The following is a 23,807-nucleotide window of genomic DNA, read 5'->3' as shown; positions in this document are numbered from 1 at the left end:
CACTCAGGCCTTGGACCAACAGGAACCCAGCGATGGTGGGGTTCAGCCCCCTCACTTCTCAGCTGAATGTAAAGCTGCCTTACATTCCAAGAAGGGCTGTTTTCAAGTGGCTAAAGTGCTGGGAATTCATGCCTCCCAGCCTTTCCCCTTTCGGTTTCCTCCTTGGGTCTGGTGCAAACTTCACTGAGACACAGAAGTAGCTCTGCCCTGGTACTCCTGCACTGGGCCCCGCCGGGCACTCTTCCTCGAGGTCTCCGGGCCCACAGTCTGTGATCGGGGAGGTCGCCCAGAGCCTGTTCCCCAGGTGGGGCAGGGGGGCTGGCTTGGAGAGCTGGAGGAAGATGGCAGAGTAAGAGTTGGTATGAACCAGCACCTGCTCTGCCAGACTTCCTAAGCTCCCCACCGGGCCCAGGCCGGACTCCTTCGCTGCGCCGGGAGGATCCCGGCTGAGGTCCCCTCCCTGCACCCAGTGCCCTTCTCCCTGTTCCAATACCAGGGGGCAGGAGCAGCTCGCCTGCTCTGGACCCTGCCAGCCTGGCAGGTGGCGGCACAGGCGATGCGGCCTAGGGCACCAGTGGCCACGAGCCTCCTCTTCCTTCCTGAAGCGTGGGGCGGGGTTACAGCAGCTTGCGGCTGCCCCCAGGCTCCGTGCATGGAGACACCACTCGCTGCTGAGCCACGGTCTGGCCCATAGCCTGTGGGGTCTGTGGTGGCCTCAGGCTCCCACTGGCCCCACCGAAGCCAGACTCGGCTTGGCCAACCACCCCCACTGCCTGAGGGCTGTGTGTGCCCTGCGGGCCTCGTCACCCTCATGAATCACCACGGCCCAGTCATCCTGTCCCAGGAAGTGGCTGTCCCAATTGCCACGGCTCACTGCCCGGTGCAATCGGACCTGCTAAGGCAACCACATAGGCAGGAGCTGGGCCTCCGAGGAGAGAGAAGAGGGATGCGGGGGCCGGGGTGGAAGCGGGGAACTTGGCAGTGTAAACACAGCCCTCCCATGCTGCGCTGGCCCCTCGCGCTGCATTCCCGGACCCCCGGGCTCCCATGCCTGGTGCCACGCTCTCCGACCTGGGGTGAGGGCAAGGGACCTGGGGTTGCAGCCTGGAGGTTGCCCTCACCAGCTTGGAGTCACAGTGGTTGGTCAGGGAGGGATGTGGGGTGCCATGAGGCAGCCTCATGCAAGTCCCCGCTGCAAGTCCCCGCCTCTCTCTTTCTCCGAGAGGTCAGCAGTTCAGCCTGCTCGGCATGCTGCGCACGCAGCCTGGCGTTCGGTCGAGCCTTTGGTTGTTTTGGATGTTACAGACACTGGCTCTTTAGATATATAGACTAGAGGCCTGGTGCATGAAATTCGTACACAGGGGGGTTGTCCCTCAGCGCAGCCTGCACCCTCTCCAATCTGGGACCCCTCAAAGGATGTCCAATTGCCCGTTTAGGATGCAGTCAGACATCCCTCTTACAATCCAGGACTGCTGGCTCCCAACTGCTCGCCTGCCTGCCTTCCTGATTGCCCCTAACTGCTTCTTCCTGCCAGCCTGATCATCCCCTAACCACTCCCCTGCCAGCCTGATTGATGCCTAACTGCTCCCCTGCCAGTCTGATTGCCCCTAACTGCCCTCCCCTGACAGCCTGGTCACCCCTAACTGCCCTTCCCTACAGGCCCGGTCGCCCCCAACTTCCCTCCTCTGCTGGCCTGGTCCCTCCCAACTGCCCTCCCCTGCTGGCCTGATCACCCACAACTGCCCTCCCTTGCAGGCTTGGTCCCTCTCAACTGCCTCCCCCTGCTGGCCATCTTGTGGTGGCCATCTTGTGTCCACATGGGGGCAGCCATCTTTGACCACATGGGGGCAGCCATCTTGTGTGTTGGAGTGATGGTCAATTTGCATATTACTCTTTTATTAGATAGGATGGTGGTGGAGATAGGCAAAAGTTGTATGTGGATGTGGGTGGGTATTGGTGGGTGTCAGGGGAGTGGGGTGGGAATTGTTTAGTGAAAGGTGCCAGAGGAATAGGAACCTTGAGAAAAACACAGTTTGTAGATGTTAGGAGCATTGATATCTTTACCATGCTCTCTCGTGAAACCTAATTTTGTGAAAGCATAGTCTGTTCAATGTGGTGATCTTTATATACAACTGAAGTTCCCTTAGAAAATTGTTATGCTGTCCAGTCATTCATTTCATCTAAAGAAAACCTATGTGTAATCAGGGCCTAACATCAACTGTACCAAATCCATGACCATTATCAAAGATTGGGATCAATGAATTGTTTTATCTCTATTATAGAAATTTTCTATGCTTGAAATTTTCAGGCATATACAAACATAGAGAGAATAATACAAGGACCTCACATACCCATCACCCACTTTTAATAATTGTCGACTCACAACTGATCTTATGTCACTTGTGCTCTTATTCAGCCCATCCTCCCGGCTATTTTCCAGGAAATCTCATTTATCACTCCATTTCATCTAAATATATCAGAAAATATCTCTAAGAAATGAAGTTTCCTTTAATAAAAACATAGCCACAATGTATTATTACATCTAAAGATAATTAACATTAATTCTTTATCCAGCAATATTCAAATTTTTCAGTTTTTTAAAAACAGTTTATTTGAATCAGGATGCAAATAAGTCCCATTCATTGCAATTACTTGGTGTGTCTTCGAAGTCATTTTTAATCTGTCTGCTCTCTCGTTTCCCTTTTTGCATTGCAGTTTATTTGTGGAAGAAACCAGGTTGTTTGTACTGTGGCATTTCCCACAGTGTGGAATTTGCTAATTGCATCCTCTCATACAGTTTAACGGGGTTCTGCATTGCCTGTTTGTTTTATAAATCAGTAGTTATATTTGAGGCTTAATCAGATTCAGATTGGAGTTTTTTACAAGATTATTCCATATGATGCTATGCATTTCCATTTTGTGGCATATGACAATGTCTGGTTGTCTCCCTTTATGGTGTTAGTGGTTGGCTGAGATTCATTACGGCACGAGGGGTTGCAAATAGTGGCATCCTGATTCCGTCATTCCTTCCTCGTGTATTAGCTAAACAAACATACTGCTATGAAGACTAACTTTCTCTTACAATTTTTGTTCACCGCAAAGTACAGTTCCTACAGGAATGGTGAGGAAAGGGCTTGATTCTTTCTCTCTATTTACCAGTTTTCAAAAGTTGAGTTGATTGTCTAGCATCTTCCAAAACTAACCAGTGAAGGTTTTTTAAGTGTCACTATGAACGTATAGGTTTCTGTATATTTGATGTGTTTTTATCCATTGCCGTTATTATACTGGTAATTGGTGCTCAAATGGTTGCATTTTTAGACAGTGGAGGCTCATCAAATTGGTTCCTCAATATTTTTGATGTAGGACCTGAAGTCTCTGATAGTTGATAATATCCTCTTTTTCACCCCAATTCATGCTGTCATCCAAGTCATCTTTAGGAATTTTCTGTCTTAACGTCTGTAACATCTTTTCTTCCACATTGAAAATCCCAGTTCCCAATAATGTAACTTAATCACTCACTTGCTTTATCTTGTAATATTTCTATAACTGTCTCATAATAACCATACCAACACGAGCACCAATATGTGATTGTTAAAAATACTTTAAACTGTCATGGTGGTTTCAAAGTTGTTTTTGTTCTTAGGGTTTATCCCTCCAAGGATGTATAGGCAAATAATGGTTTTAAAGTCATCTGAGATTGTTCCTCTCCCTATGGTTATACCAATAAAGCAATACACAGAATCATTTGTTTTGCTTTGTTTCCAATTTTTAGAATTTTTAAAATTAAATTTGTTTCATAATTATGTAAAATCTTTTAGAAATTTAAATCTACAAACGTATGTTCTGAGGAGTCTACCTTCTACTACTACTGTTCCCTCTCCACCTGGTTACCTCCCTTATCTATTTAAGCACTTTTTTGTTTGTTTTCATTTTCAGTTTATTCTCTCAATGGTTTGTTTTAACAATATAAAAAAAATACATGTACATATGTTTGTCACCTCCTTCTGAGATAAATTGTACATACTTTTGCTATTTCACTGAACAATATATTTTGATGGTTACTGCCTGGCAGTATATGGAAACTCGGTGAATATTTTTAATGATTTTTACTAGGCTATTAAACAAAATACATGAGAGTCTATATTGCTCTAGTATTTGAGATGAATAATATTGCCCTGTATGAGATCCAACATCTTTTTGATCAAAGAAAAGACAGAATTAATTTGCCCCTGGGCCTATAAGAATTGACTGCAACATTTAGGACATTTGAAGGTAGGAGTGGTGAGTCAGTGTAAACAAAGAAGGTCTGGAAGCTCACAATGCAGCGATCACCTGCAGCCCAGAAGAGAGGACACTTTTGCCAATTGACTTCAAAAAGTCTGAAGACCATTTCAGTTTGGAAATGATGGCATTCATTTGCCTTAGCCTGGTGCCCTTAGAGCTTCCTTGCATTTACTTCCCTTTGTTGAGTTCATGCTTACCAGGCAACCTTCTAATTATAATTTGCTTTCCTATGCAAATCTGCTTGCAGGAAGAAAACGGTTGTTCAGTCCGCTCTAAGTGTGTTGTTAAAAAGTTGGTTTTCTATGTCTTATCAATGTGGTCTCTTCTGTGGGTGAATTTTCGTTTCTGAGCTTTCAAGGCTGAGAGCCAAACAAAAGGGGGATTTCCCTCCTCATGTGACCTCTTGAGAGAAAGCAAGGGATTTTTCCTCCCTCAATACCGACTCTGCCATTGGCTAAATACTCCATGCCTACCTCTATGACTCAATGCCACTTATGTGGTTCTTATTATGGGCTCAGTACTACACTAAATATCTGCACGCATGCACTCATGTCATCCTCATAACCCTATGAGGATGGTACTATTATCTCTATTCACAAATAAGAAATCTGAACATTAGTAACTCAATAAATAACTTATCCAGAGTCACAAAATTAGAAGGCATGAAAGGCAAGCCAGGATTTATATCCAGGTCTTAGCAACTTTCTGTCTTGTGTTTTTATTTTTCAATTGTGGTAAAATATACATAACATTGCATTTTTAAGTGTACAGTTTAGGAGTGTTAAGAACATTCATACTGGTGTGCAACCCTCTCCATAACTTTTTCATCCTGCAAAACTGGAACTTTGTACCCATTAAATAGCTCCCCATTTACCCCTCTCCCCAGCCCCTATTCGGGATACCTCATATGAGAGGAATGATATAGTATTTGTCTTTTTCTGACTGGCTTATTCACTTAGCCTAACTTTCTCAAGGTTCATCTATGTTGTAGCACTTGTCAGAATTTCCTTCCTTTTAAAGGCTGAGTAATATTCCATTGTCTGTATATGCCACATTGTGTTTACCCATTTCTCTGTCAGTGAACACTGGGATTGCTTCCACCTTTTGGCTCTTAGTAATAATGCTCGTATGAATGTGGTTGTACAAATATCTCTTTGAGATCCTGCTTTCAATTCTTTTGGGTACATAACCAGAAGTGGAACTACTAGATCATTTGGTAGTTACATTTTTTATTTTATTTTAGGAACCATCATACTATTTCCCACAGTGTGTGTACAGTTTTCATATTCCCACAAACAGTGCACAAGGGTTCCAATTCCTCCACATTCTTGCCAACACTTGTTATTTTCTAGTGGGTTTTGTTTGTTGGTTTTGGTAGTAGCCATCCTGATGAGTGTGAGGTTAGCCTGGGTTTTTTAATCCAGGCCTATACCCCTTGCCTTTTGAGTTGCAAGAGTCTTATTTGGTCATTCCTGGGCGTTAGTTTTCTTTTATATACCAAAGTAAGCTTACACCAGGTATACACACAAAAAAGAGAGAGAGAAGAAAATTAAAATGATGAGAGAATGGACAGTATTAATCATCTTCTTCGTGTTCTGTTACAAGTGCTACTCGAGTTGCATGTCTGCCTGAGTAAGACGAGAGAACAGGAACACTGCCCATCCATAAAGGCTGACTCATTTCACTTCTGGTGTTCTTTCTCCTTGTATGGCCCATGTTTTAACAGATCACTTGACTCCTACAATTTCTAAAATCAGTACTTAAAAAGTCAGAGCTATTTTGTGCCCGGTAGAAATAGACAAAAAAGAAAATTCTCACCCAATTCTAAACTTATAAGTAGTCAGTTTTACTCCAAAGTTTTTCTCTTTTTGAATTTATTCCTAGTAATAAAGAATTGCTTTAAAGAAAGAAGAAGTAGGATGGCTTTGTGCAAAGAGCTCAAGATTTGGAGTCTGTCAGCTTTGGATTCAAATTGCAATAACAATGCCTGTGATTTTGCACAGCTGACTTATTGAATCACAGATTCTTCATTTGTGAAATGGACATAACTGATTCAAAGAGAATTAAATTAAATAATGTGGACAAAGTGCCTGGTGCAAAGTTGTTGTATTAATACTTAATAAAGGGGTTTAATACGTATAGCTTTAAAAACCAGTGATTTCCTGGCTTTTATTTTAAGTTTTTTATTTTACTTTTAAAAATACTTTGTTTTCATTGTTTTTCACTCTGTAGAGTAATATAGCAGTTAAGAACATGGATTCTAGCCTGGCTGGTGTGGCTCAGTGGTTGGGCTTGGCGTGATTCCCTCCCCCACCCAACCCCCGAATAGGAACCATGCAGGAGGCAGCTGGTCAATGATTCTCTCTCATCATTGATGTTTCTATCTCTCCATCTCTCTTTCTCTCTGAAATCAATAAAAATACTTATGAAAAAAGAACATTGGATTCTAGGTTCTGATTTTCTGGGTTTGAATACTTGTTTCACCACTTACAAGAAAAATGACCTTGGGCAAGTTACTCAACCTCTCTCCCCCTGTTCTCTCTCCTGTAAATAGGGATAATAGTACCTACTTTGTAGGATTTGCATGGAAACGGCTTAGCAGTGAATAAGTGTTGGCTACTACTAATAATATCATTTTAATTTTTGATATATGTCAAGGCATTGTTTTACTCTAAGCAATGAAGGTAAAAATTGCACAACCCTTTATTCAAATGCTATAATTAGCCATGATTTCCTACAAAATGGCAGGTGAAACAGGCCATCTTAGGAGGTTCCCCACATAATGAGAGTGACAAAGTAACAGAGACTCAAGAACAACCTTACAGCATTGGCTGTTCTTCTGACAGACATTTCTTCCTCTTGTTCTTTATGCCCCCTTTTCAGAGAGTTATTGTAGAATGAGAGCTGGGCTTACCTTTCTGTTCCTCACAAATGAAGGGAAGGCGCCCTGGGGTGCCCGGCTGCCTCCTGTTCCTCATCTATGGGACTTTGATCCTAATGATGGATTCACTTGAGCAGTTAGCTCAGCACCAGCACAGCCCACTGCGCTCAGAAAGGAAGCACAAGTCTGCCAGGGTGGCGTGGTTCGCCTCATTACCAGACAAAGGCCAGCAGGATATGCAGGTGTACTGAGTTTTATGTACAGGCTATACTATATTTTCAGAGCTTTGACCCTTAGAAAAGCACTGTTAAAGTGCTTTCCTCTCCGTCTCACGTTCATTTCCAAAACCATTGAAGTGAAAGGGTCTATTAGTTCAGGGCCAGATTTGAAAGCACATGAAAACTGCATCCATGAGGTTAAGAAATGGCTTAATAATTAAGTTAAAACAGTTGAAAGTGGTTCTAATTTCAAACAGATCAGCTAACCGTGTTAGAGGCAAATGAGGGTGTGTTCCTTCCTATTTTCCTTCCACCCCAAAGAGATTGGCTCCAGTCCCAAGCAGTTTTTCTAGTGTCTTTTTCTTCTTCATCGCCCATATGTTAAAGTGGTGTCACCAACAATTAATACCACAGTACATTTAATATTTAGTGCATTTCTTTCATATTGCATCTAATTAGTCTCTTTTGCAGGCCCATTAGGAAATATTTGGGTTTCACAGTCTGGATGCATAGCTTTTGTTCTGTGCTGCTGAGCTATGTTTTAATTGGGCATTACAGCCGAACTAGTATGATTATGTCAGTTCAAAACGTGTTTGCTATGTTTGCAGTACCTTTCATGTAGCAATTTGAGTGCCATCCAAAGTATCAGCAGAGCTAGCTGATGCTAAACAATTAGCTTTCATTTCACTTCCCTCACTGATTGTACAACCACTGATGATAATTTCTCTCCTCCTGGGGCTCGTAGCTGGGCCTTGGTGAGGGAAATTGCCTGCACCAAGGAACTAATTCTGACTTGATAATAATAGCTACCATTTAGTGAGCCTCTACTATGTGCTTAGTTTTAAGGCTTTCTACCTGTATTATCTCAACTTTTTATTCTAGCCTGGACCAAGGCACCTAGGACACATGAAGTATTCATTACATTGCTGTGCACACTCACAAAGAGGCATCTTAGAGGGGCATTGGGCCTTCCCGCCTCTCTATGCTCCGCCCACACTGGGGGAGGGGATAGAAGGAATAGCAAGCCGTGGCAAAGGCTTGAGCAGACGCCCCGAGTAAGGAAGGGCTGAGGGCAAGAGAAGAGAGAGAATCAGGCCACCTGAGCCTGAATTGCTGACACATACAGCATGCAGGTCATGCCTGGCTTCTTATGATATGTGTCAGCATTTATTCAACCTAATATTACCTAGGCACTGGACTAAATATTGGAGATAGAAACAATGAAAGCGATTCTTGACTGTTGAGATTTTAGTCTGGATGTTCTTCTGGTAATAATGCTAGTCTATTGTGACACTTTTAAGGAGGGATTGGGGTGAGAGAGAGAGTCTTATGTAGGTTCACTAAGCCACCCTGTGCAGCATAATTGCTCTTGTGGTTAGTGTTATGGGTGATTTTTACCAAATCTAAATGAATTCATTGGGAACAAAGGTTATTCTTCATCATAAAAGCGCCAAATGGAAAAAGCTTTCTTATGAAAAGCAACGCCATATTTCAGAAACCTCCAGACCTGAATGGTCATCTGAGCCGGTGTCCTGGTGGCTGGGTCTCCAGGAGAACGTTATCTCCTGTGATGATGTAACCAGGTGCCAGGTGTCTTCCATGCCTGATTTTTACTATATTACTTTTCCTTCAAATGTCTTTCATTTATAAGTGCCAGGTATGACAGTGTGTCTTGGTTTGTCTGGGACAGGACTGGTTCATACCCTTTGTCCTGATCTAATTAATAACAGTGCCCTTTCTTTCACTCCCCGAAGTGTCCTACTTTGGATGATGAATTATATGGTCATCCCATCAGTTTCCTAAAGTGGGGCCAGCACTATGCTAAGCACTGCCTGGGATACAGGCGACCTGGGATACAGGAGGCCTGGGATACAGGAGGCCTGGGATACAGGCGGCCTGGGATACAGGAGGCCTGGGATACAGGAGGCCTGGGATACAGGCGACCTGGGATACAGGAGGCCTGGGATACAGGAGGCCTGGGATACAGGAGGCCTGGGATGTGCTTCTTGCCCTCAAGGAGATGCAAGTCTGGTTGGGAGGAAAGATAGGTGTGTATGAAACAAAATCTATAATATATCAAGTGCCAACTTAGATGACATCAGATCATAAGCGATTGGAAGATAGACGACCTTTGAATGCTTGTGGTATCAGGAAATGTGTGTGTCTGCATTCTTTACAGACAACAGAGAACAGTTCAGTGAGTTTAAACAGGATTTAAACAGTGTTTAAACAGGGTTTAAAAAGAGACACTAGATAGTTCACAGAATTGTTAGAAGGGCTGTGAAGTAGACTCTGAGTTTTTCAGAAAATAATACCCATAACCACACGGAGGCTGCTGGTAGGAGATGTTACCTCTGCCCCCTGCCCAGCAAGCAGAGGTCCCAAGCCCTGTCTGCTTCCTCGTGGAACTTGCTTCATAATCAGCATCTCACATGTGTTGCATCTGAATATGGAACCTGGGTCTCAAGTTTGCACCCTCGGGGACAAAGGAGGATGAGAAATGTTCCTCGGAATCTATGTTAGTTCTGTGGAGAACTGTCTGTGTGGAGAGAGCATTCAAACAATTTCTACTACATGGACGTGGTGAGATTAGAACTGGACTTTGAGGGTAATCAGGCAAATAAGGAAATTTTTCTCAATGAGAAATTAATTGTTCACATAGTGACATAATGCATCGGAATAAATCTGACTTTATTTGGGCATCCCTCAGCAAATCGGAAGGCAGTGGAAAATCATGTTCTCTAATGAGTGGAGCCTCTGGATGTTGAAGTCAAATAGAAAACTTTCAGCTAATACTTTAGACAATAAAACACATGTATTAGTCCATGATAAGTTAGGGCCCAGCTGTTAAGCTGTCCTGCAATAACCAATTAGCTCTGAAATCTCAGGCTTGACATAACAAAGGTTTATTTCCTGCTCATACTACAGCACATCTGTAGCATTTAGTGGGCAGTTTGGAACTGGAGACTGTCTGTTCCACACAGTCACTCAGGGCCCCAGGTTGACTGCAAGAAGGGAATTGCTAAAGAACCAGGCTTTTCACCACCTGGGCACTGGAATGGCATGTGGTATTTCTTTTCACATCCATTGGCCAGAACTATTCACATGGCCCCACCTAATTTCAAGAACGTGGGAAATACATACTCCTGTATGAATAAGAACATAAGAGTGAATACTAGAAGTTTCTACCATGCATGTTGGAAAGTTTTTGAGCCCGAGTGTAACAGTGAAGAAAAGCTCATAAGAGCAGGGCTACCTGTCTGTTTCATCACCAGCTCCAGGCCCTAGCATAGTACCAAGCTCAGATGTGGTGCTCAGTACATATTTGTTGAATGAACTTGGCTTTCAGTGGTATGCAGGGTGGATGAGATGGTTTCTCAACCAGAGGCTGGAAAGTTGAGAATACAAAAATAGGTTAAAATCTTGTTACTTCAACCTAGGAAATTAATATATTTTTCAAGGGCTAAAATCATCATAGGCAAGCCACCCAACCTGCTCTTTGAAGTCATTTGACATCTCGATAAGCAGATTGCAAAAGCCCCTTTTTAAACTGATAGTAATCTTGCAAATTTAAATTCTTTTCATGGGAACTGTAAGGATGTGTACTTTACAGCCAGGCATGCTTCTAACCATAAATTTTAGTTTTATTTCCTTTTACTTTCTCGTGATGAAAGTGATAGCTTGTTTCTCCTGTCATACTCAGGGTATTGACTTTGAGTTGTGCCTAAAATAATAGAACCATGAATATCTTTGTTTTGAACATAGTTTCAGTGTTTTAAAGCTAAAGGGCCTTGGAGAAACAAATTTTCTCCTGTCCCTCTGTCTCCTCAGTACAATTCTACAAAATTACTGAGAAATGTAAATATTCAAGCCATATGTCAAGTTGACAGTTATCTGGTAGGAAGTCAATCTATAAAAACAGGATGCAGTACCTTTCAATTTGCCACCACTTGCGAGAAATTCAGGGGCCAGAAAAGCAAAGGACTATTGCAGGTATATTTTATCATCATCGACCTTTTCTCGTAGAGGCCCTGGCTCCAAGGACTTCTTTCTTGCAAACATCCATTTCAAAAGAATCAGATTTCCCCTTGAGCACAGGAGCTTGAGGGTCATGCTGTGTGGATTTGGAATTTGGGGCTCTATCCCTCACTAAGTGTGGTCATTGGCTAGTCACCCTCTAGATGTGTTTCCCACTTTATAAATTAGGGGCAACAGAATCTGTTTGATAGAGTGATCTTGACAGTGAAGTGAGATAAAGCATGGAAAACATTCAGAGCAGTACCTGGCATATAGGAAGGGATCAGTGAATATGTGGTGTGAAATTGGTGGCATGGTGATAGCCTGTGAAGATTTATCTAGGCCTAGTGAATCACGGTACTGGTAATATCACGTCTATGGACATGGGCTCTTTACCCACATCACATACACTGAGTGGCCAGATTATTATGATCTCTGAACGCATAATAATCTGGCCATTCAGTGGATATCCTATATAATAAAAGGCTAATATGCAAATTGTTCCCTCGACCAGGAGTTCGACCAGCAGGCAGGCCGGCCAACCGCCCATGTCCCCTTCCCCTGGCCAGGCTGGCCGGACCCCATCCATGCACGAATTCAGATAGATAGATAGATAGATAGATAGATAGATAGATAGATAGATAGATAGATAGATAGATAGATAGATAGATAGATAGATACTGAGTGGCCAGATTATTATGCGTTCAGAGATCATAATAATCTGGCCACTCAGTGTATATACCGTGAGAAGAGGACTTGGTCACTGGTCTTTTCAGGCACATTTATAACCAGCAACAGCATTTGTGAAGTATAGTTGCCTAAAATTAAAACTTTGTGATTGTGATTCAGTTCCCCTTTTTGATTGAGTTCCCCTTTTTGAGTTGCTCTGTCTTTTCTGTTATCCCTCAGAGGAGATTAGTTCCTCTGAATAACCACAGAGCATCTATGGAGCACGGTAGCATTATTTGCTACAGATCTTTTTCTTTCTTGAGGAGGTGATTTTTTCTTTTCTATATTATCTGAAAATAAACACAACCTACCTAATCAGTCTCCCTATTCCTACCCTCTATGTAGATCAGATCATGTCTCCCTTCAGCTCACACCCATCAAGGATTCCATATGACCCAGCACATGTACCCAAAAAATTGAAACAGGCATTCAAATAGGTACTTGTATACCAATGTCCATAGCAGCATTATTCATAATAATCAAAAGGTAGAAACAACCCAAGTGTCTATCAACCAATGAGTAGATAAACTGTGATATACACATACAGTAGAATTTCATTCATCCATAAAAAGAAATGAAATTCTGATGCATATTCAACTACATGAATGAACCTTGAAAACATTATGCTAAGTGAAATAAGCCAGACACAAAAAAAGGACAAATATTTATGATTTCACTTGTATGAAAGATCTGGAATAGGCAAATTCATAGAAACAGGAAGTAGATTAGAGCTTGTCAGGGGCTAAGATTGGATATGAGGAGTTATTTCTTACTGGTTACAGAGTTTCTGTTTGGAGTGATAAAAAATCTTAGGAATCGACTGATAATGGCTGTACAACATGAGGACTGTAATTAATGCCACTGAATTGTGCACTTAAAAATTACGAAAATAACATAAATTTTATGTTACATATATCTTAACACAATAAAAAATTAAAAAGAAAAATCTGTAGGGTTTCCCACTCATGCTCAGAGTGGAAGCCAACGTCCTGAAATGGCCTATGAGACTTAGTGTCCTGACCCCTCATTGCTCCACTGACCATTCTCCCCCTCAAACACGCTGGACCAGCTACAGTGGCCTCGTGCTGCTCCTTGAATTAGACACAGCAGGTACCCTCCCTCAGGAGGAACTTGCCCCTTGCTAGTCCCTCTACTTAGAAGGTGCTTCTCTCAGATGGCTGTGTGACATGTCTGCTGTCTCCTTCATGCAGGTCTCTGCTGAAAGACTACCTTATCAGTGAGACCTCCCTGAGTTACCCTCTGTAAAATGCCACCCCCATCTGTCACAGCCTAGTACCCCCTATTCGTATGCTATTTTTCTCTATGATACAGCTCATCCTCAGACACGTCCAATATGTATGTGTTTCCTTGTCTCCAGTTATTAAAATGGAAGCCCCATCCATGAGGGCTGGTATGTTGTGCTTCATTAACTTCTTTGCCCTTAGTGACTAGAACAGTGCCTGGCATGGAGCAGATATTTAGTAAATGTCCACTGAGTGAATGCATTTGTGCTGGGGATATATGTACAAGTACATCCCTTACTAAAAAGGAGTGGAAGGCCAAATATCTTGTCATTTCTATGTTATCAGTTAGCTATACTATAAGTGCCTCATGACACACAACCACAAAACCTTAGTAGAGTTCAGCTAATCTCGACGAGGCTCACTCATGTGTCTGCAGTCAGCTGTAGGGTGTCTGAGCAGCTCTTCTCACTTTGGTGGGCTGGCTGACATGCCCAGTACTTCAGCTGACAGAGCTAGATGGCCTCAGCGAGGATGATTTGGATGAGTCTGCTCTGCTCCATGGATCTCATCCAAAACAGGCTATAGTGCATGTTCTCATGGTGAAGGCAGAGCAAGAAGAACAGCACACAGAAATGCTCAGTTTCACAGCATGTACTATTTTTTATAGCATCCCACTGGCCAAAGTAAGTCACATGGTCAAGACCAGGGAGAGCATTACCTAGCTATGTGATAGAAGGCACAGACACAGGCAGTCTGAAGAACTGGGACCCTGAATATATTCATTCTGCCACATGCTATGAAATCCTGGCTTTTTTGCTTGTGGGCTGCACATCTCTCCACCCTGTTTCTGTAGCCCCACAAGAATTCACATTCTGCTGAAGCTTAGATCCAGTCACTCCAGCTCTACAACTCAATGTCTTATTTTTAGATATTTGAGTCGTAAAACTGGAAGGGTTGGATCTAGTTTTTAGAAAAAAAAAAAAAAACAACACCAAAAAACCTCATTTTCACATAAGGAATCCAAAATGTAAAAGTTAGTATAAATTAAGGTATTTCCTCATGGTCCTCTATTGGGAAACATTAAGTACACTAGAGCAGCGGTCGGCAAACTCATTAGTCAACAGAGCCAAATATCAACAGTACGATTGAAATTTCTTTTGAGAGCCAAATTTTTTAAACTTAAACTTCTTCTAACACCACTTCTTCAAAATAGACTCGCCCAGGCCGTGGTATTTTGTGGAAGAGCCACACTCAAGGGGCCAAAGAGCCGCATGTGGCTCGCGAGCCGCAGTTTGCCGACCACGGCACTAGAGTATGGTGTTTTTCTCTGAGATGTGTGTACCCCATGGCTCAACTCAACATTATCACCCTTGGGGCCTGTGGTAGGCAGGAAAACAGCCCCCAAGATGTCCACATCCTAATCCCCAAAACCTGTGAATGTGCTAAGTTCCGTGGTGACCCAGGGGTTACGTTGTACATGGAATTAAATTTGCTAACCAGTTAACCATAGATTAAAGATTATCCTGGATTATCCAGGTGGGCCCAGTGTAATCAAGATAGTCCTTAAAAGTAGAAGGGCAGCAGGAGAATCAGAGGTCGGAGTGAAGTGATTTTTGACTTTGGACCATGGGAGGGGGTCAGGAGCCAAGGAATGCAAGCTGGAAAAGGCAAGGAAGTGGATCTCCCCCGGAGCCTCCAGAAGGAGGACGGCACCTCATTTCATGGTAGTCCAGTGAGACTCCTTCCAGACTGCTGAGCTCCAGAATTGTAACCTGATAAGTTTGTGTTGTTTTATGCCACTCGTTTTGTGGTAATTTGTTACAGCAGCCTTAGGAAATGAGTACAGGAACTGATCTTATCCCATAGAACCCAAGTGAAAAATGAGAAGATGTGTTATTGGCAACTGAGTGGCCCTTTATGTCCCATCTGTTTTCCACGTTGGCCAGTAATCTTTTAAAAGGTGGTGAGGAACACCTTAGGAATTGAAAGAAAAGGAGGAGTGTTAAAGGAGAAGAGGTAGGTTAGTTACTGGGACCCATCTTAAAAAAGAAACCGGTTGTTAGGGAAACAGCTTGGAAAGCTAATGTTCTCAGGAAGCCCTGGCCCCACAGCTTGAGCCTCACACCCCAGGGCTACTTTAGTCTACCTTTGACCAGCCCCTCCCCCACCTCCCTCTCTACTCTAAACCAGCTAGAGCGTCTAACTCAAATCCCATCAGCCATGATGGGGACTTGAGATTGACCTGTACTTGCAAAGACTCTGTAGTCTTGGTAACACACCCAAGAGTGGGATTGTGGGGTTGTCAGGTGTGCACCACTCCCACTTTGCCAGATAATGCCCCACTGTTTCCCAAGGTGGTTGTGTTAGTTTATTTAGATCCCCACCCGCAGCGGTGTTGACGCCTTCTGATGCCTCTGCATTCTCATCCACACTTAGATTGGTAGGCCTCTTACTTTTTGCCACCCTGGTGGAGAATTGGTATCTCACTGTGTTGTTGACTTGTTTTTCTCTTAATTATGAATGAGGTTGGGCACATTTTAATATATTGATTGGTTTCTTTATATATTTATTCAGATTTCCTCTTCAGTAAAGAGTCTGTGTAAGTCTTTTGCTCATTTCCTTCTATTGAATTCACCATCTTATTGATTTTTAGGATTTCTTTATATAAAATCAGCTACATGTGAAGCAAATGTCTTCTCCCATTTTCTGGCTTGTATTTTAACTTCTTTTTGGTGCTCATAGAACTGTGTGTATTTTTGTGATTTAAGAACTATTTTCCTACCCTTGTGGATTAGACAGATTTTTGGCCCAGATTGTCTTCTAAATTTTTCCAGTTTTGCCTTAGCTAGGTAAGAAACCAATCTATCTGTAATAGATTTTTAAGCATGGTAGGTAGAGGCTAAATTTCATTGTTTTATGAGTATATAATGAATTGTTCCAGAAAATTTTACTGAAAGTCTATCTTTCCTTGGTCTGCAATGCCTCTGTTACAAATAATGTTTAAAGTTACATGTGAATCATTTTCTAGCCCTCTACCTGGCATATTTTTTGTTAGTTATCTCCTGCTGTATAACAAATTACCTCAAAATTTAGCAACTTAAAACAATAAACATTTATTATCCGAGAGCTTCAGTGACTGAGAAATCTGGACACTGCTTAGCTGGGTGCCTCTGGCTTGATGCCTGTCATGAGGTTGCAGTCAGGGTGTCAACCAGGAGTGCTGTCTCAACTGAGAGCTCAGCTGGGGAAGGCGTGCTTCTGAGTCCACCTGTGGGTTGATGCCAGCATTCTGTCTCTCATGGGTTATTAAATTGAGGTCTTGGTCCTTTGTTGGCTGTTGATCAGAGGTCTCCCTCAGTGACTTCTCATGGGGGCTCTGCATAGGGCAGCCCACACTTGGCAGCTGGCTTCCCACAGAGCAAGCAAACAGAGTGAGGAAGAGAGAAGCCACAGTTTTTTTGTAACCTAATTTCAGGAGTGACACCCCATCATTTATGTCAAGTGTTAATTAGAAGCATGTCGGTAGGTTTAGCCCATGGTCAAGGGAAAGGTATTACACAAGCACGTGAATATCAGGAGGTAGGGATTGTTGGGGGCTGTTTTAGAGGCTGCCCACTACACTTTTATAGTCATATGAATTATTAAGTTTCTTAATATTAATCTTCCAGTTATTTTAAGTGACTTTGATAGGATTGTTGTTCTTTCTTTTTAAAAACTGTCCGTATTCAAAATAAAAATTGAAAGAGAAAACAGGCATTCCTTGGAGTGGATTTTTGGAAGTACACATAATGGAACTTTGGAAGTGATAGGAAAAAAGGTAGAGATGTGAACTTTCTCCAGGTGACTGAGTTCAGTGTAATTATAGTTAGTATGTACCATGTTCTTAACTAGTTTATCTCAGTTCTCCAAACTGAATATCATGGTGTATTATAGGAAACATTTTACATGTTAGCTCATCATTTTATGAGACTCTTTGAGACAAAACAAAGTACCTGCCATCTCCTTTATTCATTTTATGCAGTTCATGGAGCTCGCTGATGCTAAAACCATATCTCCGGTGTCATTGAAAATGGTACTTGGAACAGGATGAGAGGGTTGCATTGTAATAGCTGTTAACATCATGGCTTCTTTTTCATTTAAAGCACAAACATCTGCCAACACACTTTCATGGTTACCTAGTTGAAAGAAATTCTTAGGAGTAATTATTTTGAGTTGAATTGATTACTTAAAGATTAACTTTAATACACGCAATTGTTATGTTCCTCAACATCCTACTTCACAGCTTCCTGTGTATACTCCATGGAAGGAGGATGGTTTCAGTTGTGGTTGAAGAGATTATTAAAAGGACTTCATCATCAGTAGAGCATCTTGACCCAGTTAACTTTTTCTTTCTTCCTTCAGCTTTGTCACACCTGTGGAGCAGCTTTAGTTTGTACTAGTGCTTAGCTCCAGCCAATAATTTGGAATAGATGAGTTCAGATTTCTGGCACTGTATGAACATTGCGATTAGAAATTGCATAGTTTCATGTGAGCCTTCTGGTTCCTTCTTTATTTCAAGGTTGTGTGTGTGTGTGTGTGTGTGTGTGTGTGTGTGTGTCTATACTTGTCTTACATCTATGGCTGATACTTAGTTAGCAAAAGAGAGACCTACATAAGTTCTAGAATAATTTTATTAAGTATGGCTAATAAGAAAAGCTCCTCTTTTGAGAAGAAAAAATTTAGTAACAATCCTATATAATAAAAGGGCAATATGCAAACTGACCCTAATGGCAGAATGACCAGTTGCTATGACGTGCACTGACCACCAGGAAGCAGACTCTCAATGCAGGAGCCGCCCCCTGGTGGTCAGTGCACTCCACTCAGCCACAAGCCGAGCTGACAGCTGCGAGCGCAGTGGCAATGATGGGAGCCTCTCCCACCTCCTCCACAGCCTAAGCCGCAGTCAGACATCCCCTGAGGGCTCCCGGGCTACCAGAGGGATGTCTGACTGCCAGCTTAGGCCCGATCCCCCAGGGAGCGGGCCTAAGCCGGCAGGTGGACATCCCCTGAGGGATTGCAGACTGCGAGAGGGCGCAGGCTGGGCTGAGGGACCCCCCGAGTGCACAAATTTTCATGCACCCAGCCTCTAGTAAAGAAATAAAAATAAATGTATCTCCAGCTAAGATGCCAGATCTCTGATAGCATACCTTTGGCAAAGCTTGCAACCTCTCATTTTTTTGTAGAACTAGAGAAGTTATGTATAAACAAATGACAATGCAGTACTATTGGCAAAGATTTCTACACTGTGTTATTAATTCTAGATCTGATTCTTTTGTCCTGCAACATCCCCCTTATTTTCATCAATGTAACAAGTCAAAAATTAGAAATATGTAAGCTCATTTGAATGCACATTGGTGCTAAGTTAAAGATTAAGAACTTCAAAGAAGATGAGGGTATTCGGATAGAAACCCACAACTAGAGGGTTGGGAAGGCATTGCAAACGCTGAGCGGCCACCTTTGTCCACTCCTTGTTATCTGGGAACCACGCAGCAGTTTGCATTAGGGATGCTTACCTTAGGAGGGGCTTCCTTCAATTTATATTTTGCAGCGTAAAATGCAATTATGATCAAGATAGCTTTCAGATATGAAGGTAATTTTGTATTTAAAGTCTTTCAAAATAAGGAGATTTTGAGATTCTTTTCTGATAGTATGCTATACCGCATAATGTATATTTTAAGAAAACTTCCTTTCATTGATCACATATTTGGTTTTGATAGATTTCCTGCATATGCTATATGTCTAGGCTTTGTTAAAAATAAAGATCCTAAACTCTAATTTATCTTGAGTTATGAGCCATCTAATTATTTCTCTTTATCGCTGTTAGCGTCCACTTCGAGTTCTAACTGCCTCTGAGCCATGAGAAAATGTTACACATGAGAAATATTTTGAATCCATTAGAAAACATTGGGAGCTGAGTTGTTTTCATATCTAAGTCGGATGAAGCGAGGTCTTACATAAAGCAATAATTAAGTGACGGGCTGATGCGAGCTTTGGATTATTTCTTTTTCCCATTTGGTGCAGTTCAAGTCAGAGGGTTGGGCACTCTGAAAGAGAGGCTCACTGAGACCCTGCAGGGCACGTCAGATCTTCTCCTTTGGTGAACGTCAAAAAAGAATTATTCAGAATATAATCTTAAATGCATTTGATCATACGGTAGATAGTTTAATAATTCATGTCTGGCCTTATTAGCAAAGCTTTGTGTTTACTCTGCTATCACCAAAATAAAGATAAAAAATCAAGGTTATAGTGATGTGTGTGTGTGTATGTGTGTTCCAGTTTAAAATTTTTTTTTTTTTGCCTTTCTAATGACAGCAATTATGCATTTGAGGTGAGGGGGGAGGAAAAATGACATAAGGATAATGTCTGATTTAGAATTGTTCATGCCCAAAAGTGATACAGAAGGGCTTGACAATACTGTGCTGTCATCATGTAACTCTGTGACAGAGGTTTTAAAATGCAAATGTCCTCTCAAAACAAATGAAAACATGTAATTGATTCCACATTTAATTGCCGAGGCCATTAAATGCCAGCGTACCAGTAATGCTCATGGACAATGCATAGGACATTATTTACGTAGACTATAAAAACTAGAAAATACTAACATCTTTGGTTTGGAGATAATTAGGCAGACCTGGTTATATGATATTAAGATGGTCCCAATTTGAGGAATGTTTAGAAGAATAGTGGAGAAAGGTAGCTTGGCACCCTCACTGCCCTGTGTGCCCTGCTATCTGGCAATGACATCGAGCACAGGACCGAGGTTGCCTGTCAACTTCAGGAAGGGAGCTGGCACGTGGCCTATGATTTCAGGGCCCTGTGACACCTGCAGGTGTCAGGGACAGAAGAGCTCATTTAGAAGCTGCACTGCAAGATGGGAAGACAGGTGGCAACTCTCTTACAGAGATATCTTTTATTTGAGCAGAACCAGACCAACTGTTCCTCATTAAAACACATTTTGCAACATGTTCTAATGCGAGCAGATCACGTATGTGTGCGTATGTTCAGAGAATACTCGGGAATGTGCCATCTACAGGTCACATTTGGAAACTCAACAAGGCTCAGAACTGCAAGACAGGTGTGCAGAGTGCGCCCGACCTGAGGCTGGCTCTCCTGGACAGTCCTTCTGTAGAGAAACCCAAAATAGCACCATTGCCTTCCTGAGGTTGTGTAGCAGAGAAGGGGGGAAGTCTGTTTGGTCTTGATCTTGATAGTCATTTTAATAATTAGGTACTGCCATTATTATTTTTTAAAATTTCTTTACTAGGGGCCCGGTGCATGAAATTCATGCACGGCAGGGGGGGTGTCCCTCAGTCCAACCTGCACCCTCTCCAATCTGGGAGCCCTCAGGGGATGTCCTACTGATGGCTTAGGCCTGCACCCTGTGGTTCTCTGCTCTCTGCAGACCTGCCTGCTTGATGCCACCACAGGCCCTGGTGTCTGCTCTCTGTGGGGGTCTGCTTGCCCTTCGCCTCCGGGGCCAGGGGCAAGCAGGGCCCTGCTGTCTGCTCTCTGGCTCACTGCCGCAAGGGCAAGCAGGACCCTGGTGTCTGCTCTCTGTGGGGGCCCTGCGGGGGACTGCTTGCCCCTCGCTACCACGGCCAGGGGCAAGCAGGGCCCTGCTGTCTGCTCACTTGCTGCGGGGGACTGCTTGCCCCTTGCCACCGCAGCGAGGGGCAAGCAGTCCCCCATAGTCTGCTGTCTGCTTGCTCGCTGCAGGGGATGTTCCCACCCTACCCCCGGCCGCTTGCACATGCGCCGGCTCGGAGCACCTGGGCCCCGGGGATGTTCCCGCCCCGCTCCTGGCTGCTCCGCACCTGTGCACGTAGGCCCGGAATGGCCAGGGGTCATTCCGGGACCCCAACCGCTCCAGGCCTACACACGGGCCTACAGGCTCAGAGTGGCCTGGGTCCCAAGGACTCCCATCCCCAGGACCCAGGCCACTTGGCACCAGCATGTGCACAAGCGGCTGCCCCGCCCCCGCCGCTCGGTGCCTGCGTATGCAAATTAACCTGTCATCTTTGTTGGATTAATTTACATACTCACTCCTGATTGGCAGGCGGGCGTCGTGAAGTGACAGTCAACTTGCATCTTTCTCTTTTATTAGTGTAGATATTGCATTATCAATGATAGGTTACTACCAAGGCTAACCTTAGCTTGATTGAAGCCCAGCCTCTCATCCACTTCACCATTTATTCCTACTGTCTGTAAACAGGGTGAGTACTTAAAGTTGGGATTTATTCATGTGAACTACCTCTCAAGGAGGTTGGTTGTTATAAAGGAGAGAGGGATGTAGAGTACTTAGAGCACTGCTGGGCATGTGGTGTGTCCATAAATATGCTACTTAGAATGTTTGCATAGAGCCTGTCCTCCACTTTTCTTACTGGATCCTTATGCTTCTGGTTCTGTGGCCTTAATCTATACATATAAAAGCCTAAGCGACTGAAAGACCAGTCGACTGGTCGCTATGACACGCACTGACCACCAGGGGGCAGATGCTCAACGCAGGAGCTGCCTCCTGGTGGTCAGTGTGCTCCCACAGCGGGAGCACCACTCAGCTGACTGAAGGGCACCAGACATCGGGCTTACGGCTGGCGAGCCTCTCCCGCCTCCGCAGCAGTGCTATGAAGGGCAGCAGTGGCAGGCGCTGCAGGGCTGGGATGAGTGGGAGCGGTGCGGTGCGCCCGCCCAGCCCGGGCTCAGGCTCCTCCCTGGCCGTCTGGCTTTGCACACTATTACATCCCCCAATGAGTCCCGGATTGCCAGAGGGAAATGCAAATCAGAACCACAGGGAGATATCACCTTACACCTGTTAGAATCACTATTATTAAAAAGACAAGACATAAGCGTTGGCAAGGATGTGGATAAGGGAACCCTTGTGCACTGTTGGTAGGAATGTAAATTGGTCCAGCCACTGTGGAAAGCAGTATGGAAGTTCCTTACAAAATTCAAAATAGAACTGCTATATGATCCAGCGATTCCACTTCTAGGAATATTTCCAAAGGAAACAAAAATACTAACTCAAAAGGATATATGCACTGAAACTTCTCATCACAAGACACATAAATGTGTGACTATGTGCAGTGATAGATGTTAAGTGGTCTTACAGGGGTGGTCATTCACAGTGTATACAAACACCAAGCATTAGGCTGTGCACCTGAAACTAAGACAAGGTTATATGTCAGTTATATCTCAATTAAAAAAAAAAAAGTTTCTTCTTGGGACCCATTACTTGATTGATATCATAATGGGGCTTTCTTTGCATTTTTAAATTATTTTCTTCTGTGTCTCTCTCTTCCTAGGAATTCAGAAGCAGGCGTGGGGGTCCCCTGAGCTCGATGTCCCAGTGCGACTCGGCTGGTTCCAGAGTGGGGCTGCGGCTGCAGAGGCTCCATCAAGACGGAGCCCTGATGGTGTCTGTGGGCCTCACCCTCCTTGCTCTTCTTTTGGCTTTTCTTGTCAAGCTCTACAATTAAAACACAGCTAAATGAAGCATCTGCGAAGAAGAATAAATTCCTAATTAAAGTCTTCAGTGAACAGGAAGCAACCACATCAGTTCTCAAAGGGCAGTCATTTATACTGGCCTCCTTGCCGCCTTTTAGCCACACTTTCTGGAGAAGCTCACCCTGTCTCACGTGGAGTGGGGCCCACTGGTTATTTGAGCTCAAACTTCATAACAGCTGCCGTAGCCTATCTTTTACATTAAGCTCCTTTTGGTTTATTTTAGGCAAGAAATGCAGTGGCTGCATCCTCTTTAAACCGTCAATCTTCAGGTCAGAACCTGACATACAGCGGAGTGGGTCTGGTCACCTCTTCCTTATGTGGGAAGACTTTTCAACCTTTAATAAACATTTTTAAATGCATCTCCTTCTTTATGCTTTGTTCGGAGTCCCGATGCTACAAACATCTTATTTCTCACAGCAGATGTGTTCCTGAAAAGTTTATAGCAAAGCCTATTTTTGGACCTTCAATCCTTTTGGAATGTGTGTGTGTGGGGGGGGGGGAGGGGGGCGTGGATGGACGACTCTGCCACTGAAAGGACTCTCGGCAGCAGGTGGAGAAGTGAGGACGTACCCAATTCCTTAGCGCCATGAACTTTCAAAAACGGGATTAGTCCGAAACACACTGAGCCCCTTTTCGGACATTTTTGATCGATTGCATCAAAGGTTTATTTCTACCTGTCATCGTTGGCCTTTACTAAAGGAAGTGGCTTCTTTCATAATGAAAGGAATTGGTGTAATAAGAAATTATCATTATTTAAAGAACTTATTTGGATTGTATCAGCACAGGGAAATCAGGTGCCCTGTGGTTACCATAGGACATTTTTCATCTTTAAACCCACACCCTTGTTCAGCTCTTCCTTTTATCACAAAATGTTTCAGCCTTTTATGTGTCTTG

General features: G+C 43.4%; 1 protein-coding gene across 3 annotated transcripts in view; it reads left to right on the top strand.

Annotated features, from left to right (window-relative positions):
* CDKAL1 (CDK5 regulatory subunit associated protein 1 like 1) overlaps nucleotides 1-23,272 on the top strand; it is a 654,128-nt gene extending 630,856 nt beyond the window's left edge. For all 3 annotated transcript variants that reach the window (XM_008146133.3, XM_028152333.2, XM_054721432.1), the window contains one exon: nucleotides 22,712-23,272. In XM_008146133.3, coding sequence (XP_008144355.2) covers nucleotides 22,712-22,885 — 174 coding nt within the window. In that variant the 3' untranslated portion in view covers nucleotides 22,886-23,272. The remainder of the gene's footprint in view (nucleotides 1-22,711) is intronic.
* The last annotated feature ends 535 nt before the right edge of the window (nucleotides 23,273-23,807 follow it).

This window comes from Eptesicus fuscus, chromosome 9, assembly GCF_027574615.1.
Source record: "Eptesicus fuscus isolate TK198812 chromosome 9, DD_ASM_mEF_20220401, whole genome shotgun sequence".
In the NCBI taxonomy this organism is placed as follows: Eukaryota; Metazoa; Chordata; class Mammalia; order Chiroptera; family Vespertilionidae; genus Eptesicus; species Eptesicus fuscus.
The sequence above is the reverse complement of the archived record's forward strand: the minus strand, read 5'-3'. Positions and strand labels throughout refer to the sequence as shown.